The sequence below is a fragment of the Acinonyx jubatus genome, chromosome B4, assembly GCF_027475565.1.
Source record: "Acinonyx jubatus isolate Ajub_Pintada_27869175 chromosome B4, VMU_Ajub_asm_v1.0, whole genome shotgun sequence".
NCBI lineage: Eukaryota > Metazoa > Chordata > Mammalia > Carnivora > Felidae > Acinonyx > Acinonyx jubatus.
In genome coordinates this window covers 58,103,035-58,110,848 of record NC_069387.1, presented here as the reverse complement: position 1 = coordinate 58,110,848, position 7,814 = coordinate 58,103,035, and the positions used below count along the sequence as shown (strand labels likewise).

At 35.3% G+C, this 7,814-nt stretch overlaps 1 protein-coding gene across 3 annotated transcripts in view; it reads right to left on the bottom strand.

Annotated features, from left to right (window-relative positions):
- Positions 1–3,138: 3,138 nt before the first annotated feature.
- Positions 3,139–7,814, bottom strand: part of RASSF8 (Ras association domain family member 8) — a 117,346-nt gene continuing 112,670 nt past the window's right edge. For all 3 annotated transcript variants that reach the window (XM_015065197.3, XM_053226052.1, XM_015065195.3), the window contains exon 5: positions 3,139–7,247. In XM_015065197.3, coding sequence (XP_014920683.1) covers positions 7,126–7,247 — 122 coding nt within the window. In that variant the 3' untranslated portion in view covers positions 3,139–7,125. The remainder of the gene's footprint in view (positions 7,248–7,814) is intronic.

Below are 7,814 nucleotides of genomic sequence, written 5' to 3'. Positions count from 1 at the left end.
TTTGGATGCCTTTTATTTTTTTGTGCTGTCTGATTGCTGAGGGTAGGAATTCCAACACTATGTTGAATAGCAGTGGTGAGAGTAGTGGTGAGAGTGGACATCCCTGTCGTGTTCCTGACCTTAGGGGGAAAGCTCTGTTTCTCCCCATTGAGGATGATATTATCTGTGGGTCTTCTGTATATGGCCTTTATGATCTTGAGGTATGATCCTTCTATCCCTACATTCTTGAGCGTTTTTAGCAAGAAAGGATGCTGTATTTTGTCAAGTGCTTTTTCTGCATCTATTGAGAAGATCATGAGGTTCTTATACTTTCTTTTATTAATGTGATGTATCACATTGATTGATTTGTAGATATTGAACCAGCTCTCCATCCCAGGAATAAAGCTCACTAGATTATGGTGAATAATTCTTTTAATGTACTGTTAGATCTGGTTTGCTAGTAAGTTCAAAGATTTAATAGCGAGGGGAGGTTCACAAAAAAACTTAATACCAATAAAATAAACCACTTAATTTTAGATTTAGGCTGCACAACAATAAATCAAGTTCTTGTGTTGACCTGATCAAATCACAAATGGAATTTTGTGATTAGTTCTGGCTGCCACATTCAAGAGTGTCCACAGCATGTTCAAAAGAGAGGAGACTGGAAATTATACTACTTGAAAGAATTGGGAATTCAGAAAGAGAATAGTAGGAGACATAATAGATGCCTTCAATATCTGAAGTGTTGTCATATTGGTGGGAAACTGTTTGTTCTGTGTGGTTTTAAGAAAGGTTGTGAATTACAAGGAAATCTATTTTGGCTTAATGAAAGGGAGAGATTTTTGGCCTGTTGAGGTGACCCAGGATGGTAGTCCTTGAAGATTCTAATGCAGGCTGGGTTTAGTAGGGATGTTATGTTATGGTATGGAAGATGGTCACAGCTCAGTGACTGCCACAACTGGCACCGTCTTGGCTTAGTGGGTGGCTCCTGGTGAGCATCTTGCTCAAGTTCCTGCTCTCCCCAGCCTCTGTTTGCATGCTACCTGTTGCCACAGAGCATTTTAGCTCACCGTGTTCTTTGGTTACAGTGTCACTGATTTGTTGTATGCTTTAAAAAAATCATTTGTTACTTAGGTATTCCAATCATTTATTTGATTTTCACACTGCTAGCAGTTGCAGGAAACTTGTAAATATTGGCTTGGCATAGACAGAGACAAGTTTGTATTGTCCACCCTCTTCACTTACTTTCACTTTGGACCATGGTCAGACCCTTCTAACGTCTTGGACACATATTCATGGCAGATGAATAAAAGTGGCCTATATAGAACACAAAGTAATGCTGGGAAAACAGGATTCCAACATACCAGATGAGGAGACTGATGGTTACATCTGGTGCTACAGAGAGAGAGAGCTTTTCCCCAAATCCACACCATCCTCACAGGAAAGGCTGCATGGGCTCTATATAAGGGGGAGGTTCATTGGAAGATCACTTCTCAAGTACATATTCTTCAGGTCTCTATTCTCTCTTCCCTTCCTCCTCTCCCAATCTTTCACCCCCAGCACACAGAACAGAGTATCTGTGACTACTCATCATTACGAAACTCACAGCACCATTACTACCAGCCATTTAAGGCTGTGCGTAGCTGTCAAACACTTGGAGTTTCCTGGATTCCTTTATTTTGCCCCCACCATTTGAACACCATATCCTTTTGCTACTGTTTACTTAGAATGTCTATAACTTGTTTGGTTCTCTTCTTCCTGGCACAAAGTAGGTGCTCAGTAAACATCTGTTATCAAATAAAGCCCAAATTCTTACTTTCTTAGTTCAAGTTACTATTGCCTCTGCCTGAGACTCCTGGAGACACCGCAAGTGGTCTTTCTTGCTTTCAGGCCTGACCATCTCCAGTCAGTCCTCCACAATGCCAGCGAGGATGATCTTCTTAATATGCTAGTCTGATCATTGCACCGCCATGCCAAACTCCTTCATAGCTCTAAGGATAAAGTCCTTCCTTACCATGGCAACCAAAGCCCTTCAGGATGCCGACGACCTTCCCTCTTAGCCCTCCAGACCTTTTCACTGTGGTCACAGCCCCACAGGCTCTACATCTTCCCATCTGTAAGTCTGTGCCAGATAACCTTCCCCAGTTTATATTCTCTTCTCCAGGGTGTGCCAACACTCTGGACCACAGCTAAGCCCTTCTGGTGCATTTCCATGGCACTCTATCCTTGCTCCTTTAACGGTGATCATTAGACTGTAACCTCCTTGAGGTGCAAAGCAAATCATACTAATTTCAGTACAATGTCTGACCAATAATAAAGGCTCATGAAATGGCAACAGACGGCGAGAATGTGTCCAGCAAGTTTCTGCTTGTTTTAATAGCTAGGACTCTGCTGGCCCTTCCTAAGAGGCAGCACAAATAGGTGAAGTGGGCAGCAGGTGAAGAATCAAGTGAAGAAAGGTTATTTCTTGCTCTGCCATTAACTAAACAAACGTCTATAGAGGAGGACATGATAATTAAGATTTTTAAATTCCCTCAAAGTAGGCCAAAAATAATTTGTATTTTGCATTATTTTGTTAATAATTTGCCATTGTCTTTTAACATACTATTGTTCATATGTATAATTTCTTGGTCAAGATATAATTTATACAGAATACAAAAATGACAATTTATGTACTTTCACATTAAAAACAGAAACTGACCATTATAAAGCTTGTGTAGTTTGTCATGGAATATAGAAAAGTACTTTGGTATCAGAAAGGTCTAAGTTCAAGTGCCCTGTAAGTTACTCATTAGTTGTATGATTTGGAGGAGTTTCCCTGCATGGCTCAATGTGTCTCCTATTATTGTACTGGGTACATAGTAGGTATTTAATTGTTCCCCTCATTTATGGTTTTAAAGAAATCTGAGAATACAGAGGTTCATTAAGATACAATTTTTTCCTTTTGCTTTTGAAATAAAAGGGAGGCATTAATTTCTTAAGTAAGTTTCACTTGGATAAAACAGCTACCTTATCTAGCAATTGGTAATTCTTTTAACATTACTTTCAGAGAAATGTAATTTTATGTCATGGTTATGCAGACCTTTTCTCTTTAGTATCTTTTAAAGAAAACAAACTCATATTTTGAAATATTAAACACATAAGAAACAAACCAGCAACTGTAATGCCCCAATGAATCCTGAAAATTTATTACTTGGGAGAATATCAGATACTGATCCTTTGTTTTACAGCTCATGATAATAATCAGAAAATATACATTTTGAAATGAAAGTCAAAAAAAAAAAAAGAATTACATATAATACATATTACAGATATTTTATTGGTACATAAGCAAAGCAGTACTAAAAGCATATTTATGTGTCCACAGTAGTGAACGTGGCAATTATCTGTTTAAAGCTGCAGCAACTCAAATCCTCCTTGGGTCAATACCAAAAGACAGATTGGAAATATATTTAGGGCTATCACCATGTCTGGCTGTAAACCTATTTTTTAATCTTTCCCTCCCCCCCTATATATATGTATATACTTTATTGCCTTTATATTTCTGCTGGTTTAATATAATTAGTATACTAAATAGTTATCTGCATGTATTTGGTTTCTAAAAATATATAAAATGCATTGGAATAGAGCTCCTGCAGCTTTCAAGCAGTCACTGTCCTGGCATAGAAAGCTTATTCTGGAAACGTAAAGCAGCAATACTGAATAAATAGTGATTGTTTTGTCTTCTCCACACAGCTGATGGCCTTCACCCAAAACTTAAAAATACTGTAGCAAATAGTATAAACATGCAAAAAAATGGACATAATATAAAAGTAATACTTATGAGCTAAATTTTAATACAATATGGATTAATAAAGACAACTTTAGGTAGAAGAGGGATGTGAACACAGCACTGTTATATACATATAAATTAAGGCCCAATTTTTCAAAGGCAATGCACACAGGGAAATGCCCATCTGCCCACATCCTTTGCACACCTGAAATCAAGAGTTTTTGCCTTTTCCGTATTATTTCCTCAATCCATTATTATAGTTCTAACTTGGAAAGATGTTCACAGAAATGGCTTTTAAATGAAGTTTCTTTACTCTAAAGACCGTTTTTCTCTTATTCACAAAGAAAATGTTCTTTTAATGCAGGTACAAAATTTATTTATGCTCTGGAAGCAAGTGTTTTGTTCTTGAACACTGTTAATAATCACACTTCACACCATAAATTCTTCATCTTTACTGTTTTAGCTCTAGTTTATGATTTATTTGAACTATGGGAATTGATGATTATTCAGGGATGACTGAGGGAATTAAATAGGTAACTACTATTAATACTAACCAAAGTCTCACATATCAATTCCCTGTGCATCAGGACAAAACAAAACAAAACAAAACATGCTACTCAACCAAAATATCTCATAAGGAAAAAAAAAAAGGACTGAGGCAACCAACTATGGATCATTCTCTGAAGATGCTAGACATTCTAAAGGGTCAAATATATCAGTGCTATTTCAAATCGTTCCTTGGTAAGAAAAAAATATCTTCTAATGTACTTAATACAGGAAATCCTAATAAAACAACAACTTAAAGTATAATAATAATAATAAAAACCTTATAATCTAGTTTAGTATTTAGAACCTGAATATTCCCCCAGATGCAAAATTTTATATTTGGTATTTTTTGTATATCATTGCCCACTGCCCCCCTCCGAAATGTATCCAAAAGATGTGGCACTTAATCTAACTCATCTATATTCACAATAGATAAAAATGATCAGGAATAGACTACAATATTTTTAAGATGTTCTAGGGAAATGAGTTTTCTTTCTTCTATTTTAAAAAAAGACTTAGAAAATATTTCTTAGAGATGTTCTTCCAGAAGTAATATAACTGATTAAAAAGTATAGCTGCTCAATGTATTTATCAAATTCACATTTATATATTCTTCTCACCTAGGAAATAGTATTTCTATCTATAATTAGGTACATAAAGATTACCTGGCATTTGAAAATTCAGATAAAGTTGTCACAATGCTGCCAGTCTTTCTTTAAAGTTATTAGGTTAATGCTGATAATAATTTACAACAATTAAGTTGGATATTGACTTCGTGTTTTTGATGGCACACCAAGGCATCTTTGCAATTACAAACTGCAAAGTTTAATATATCTTCAGTTTAACATTTTGATTTAAATAGGATGTGATCAATTTATAAAAATGTTTTTCTTTGTGAATAAGATCTTAATTTCTCTGAACAACAATAACAAAATGACTCTTGGTATAGGATGGAACCCTTTAAAAATAAGGCATATATTGGGCATACATAAATCATTGCTGTCACAAAATCTACAAATTATTTTGATTTTTTTAATTCTCCTAATTTTTAAATATATGTAAATATGAAATAACTATTATAAATTGAGAGCAAATGTGTACAGACTGTAGTTATTTAGGTAAGAATAACTTATTTATCAAGTTATTTGCAAAATAGTATAATGGCACAGTCAACTTGATAACTCCAAGAACCCAAAGAAAATAATATCTTTAGTTGAGGTCTGCCATTTAGCTGGACTAGAAAAGGCAACTCTGCATTATTACTTTCAGTTCTCTAGAAGCTTCTATATATTTTCATAGCCATTCTTAAAAGTTTTCATTGGAAACCTAAATGCAGCATTCTCAGCATTCATTAAACCAAAAATAAGTCAAATGTGTTAAAACATCCAAAGTTGCCCTCATGCATAAGATATAACTTACATCTTTTTATTGTTACCATGGCATTAATATACTAATCCACTTTTACTTTGTTGCATGTAATACAGAGAATATATTTTCCTCAGAATTAAAAACTACTTTAAATTTCAGTTTAAAGTCTTAATTATACTGTACCAAATTTTGATCAGAGGGAATGTAAAAATGGCTAAATGGTATCTGACCACATCCATCCAGATATTACTTGTGAATCTTAGTTAAGTCACCACTCATGGGAGAGGTGTTGACTCATTTTTGGTTTTATAAATAGAGAAAATATATGTACAAATGGAGACTCATGTCCTACATGTAAAAGTCAAGCTCAAAAATGGGAAAAAAAAAAAAAGATTAACTTAATTTCCTTTGCAAAAAGTACCTAACTCCAACATACTTTCTCTCTAAGCGATTGGAGAACTAGCAATAGTTCATAAAGTACAGAGTAAATTATGTGCAAGTGAAAGCTTGCCCATGGGTGCTTACACCAACAGATCATACATATGAAGTGGGTCATTTTAAAAATGTATCACTTAAAGTAACCTTTCTGAAGCAGACCCACCAGGTATCTCTAACTTATGTATTATGGCAACTCTTGAGGACCCATGAGATTAAAGTGATTAAGGCAGGGCAGAAACAAAACACATAATGTATCAGGAAACCCCACACCTGTTTGGATAGTCAACAGTTACATTTTTGTTTGTTAAAGATACAATTAACCTCATGAAAATATTTCTATTCTGCTATGTGGTCATTCATGTACTGGAAATATTGTAAAGAAAAGATTAAAGTCCAGATTAAAAAGAAAACCTGAATGACTGGATCTAATTAAGCAATGGTTAGGACAGGTACACAAAATAAATACAAGTGGGTTCTTAAAGACTTAGTTTTGATGGTGGAGCACCCTATGACACCTGTAGAGCTGTAAATTGGCAATGTATGGATGGAGTCTGGCAACATGCACACAGTCATAATCACACCATATATAATGTAATTAGGTCACAGGATAAGTATTAATAAAAAATATTAAAACATCAACATTTACCCATTAATCGATTATATGGAATAAATTAAACTAAGCCAGTCACGTATTTCTCTTCACTCTTGTCATGGTTTTATTTATGTATACACACAGTATAATACTTTCCTAATGCTCTCAAAATGCTACAAATAAAAATGAAGGCTTTGCATTACAGCTGCTGGACAAAAACGTCAACACTGTTGATGTGTGAAAACACAGTTTCTTTGTTCTTTAGCATCAGTGCACAGGGTATGGCTCCAAGTGGTATGCAGTTTAGGACAGAAAAAAGATACGGTGGCTTGTGAAATATATCCTCTGTTCATCATTGGCACAAATCAAAGAAGGAATTTTCACTGTCCTTGGTACCTTCATTGGGTCTCTCCCCTGAAGACAGATAATGTTATACATATATGCCTTCAGGATTAAAACCAGATGAGATAGGATTCTGTAGAATACGGAGATTACTGGGGAGCTGCCGAGATGAACCGGGCCGCTTCAGGGACCCGGACTGGAATGGTGCCTCTACACAGAAAACAAAGAAAGCCATTTTGTGGACTCAGCAACTCGAAGGACTTAGCAACGTGAAAATTTAGAATTTTTCCTGCCTGAAGAGCCAACTAACATTAAACTGTAAAACTGTAGTCCCCCGTGGGGTCTGGGGTACGAGGAGAAGGCTAAGTCTTCTTGACCCTCTCAGTGATAAAAACAGTTTTCAGTGGTTTCAACAGTTAATGATCTTTGTAAAAAGGTGAGCATTTTGCTTCTCTTTCTTGGTTGTTCGGATGATACATATCTTTTAAATATCAGCACAAATTAATAATAAAGACTTTTAGGAGAGGAGGAAGGGGTGTCAGGAACAGAAGCTAAAATTTGACTCATACGTCAGGAAAAAGTTTCTTAAAGAAGCAGTTTAAAACAAATGACAGAAGATTTGGGGATTACATGCTTTTCTAAGTAAATTAAATAACCTAAATATTATTGATTTTCCCCAGAAACAGGACATACATCAATTTTTTTTTAAGTGGCCCAAGCTTTGAGTGGCAGGTTAACGTTTTAACTGAATGCGAGTAGTTTATTCAAAGTTAACCA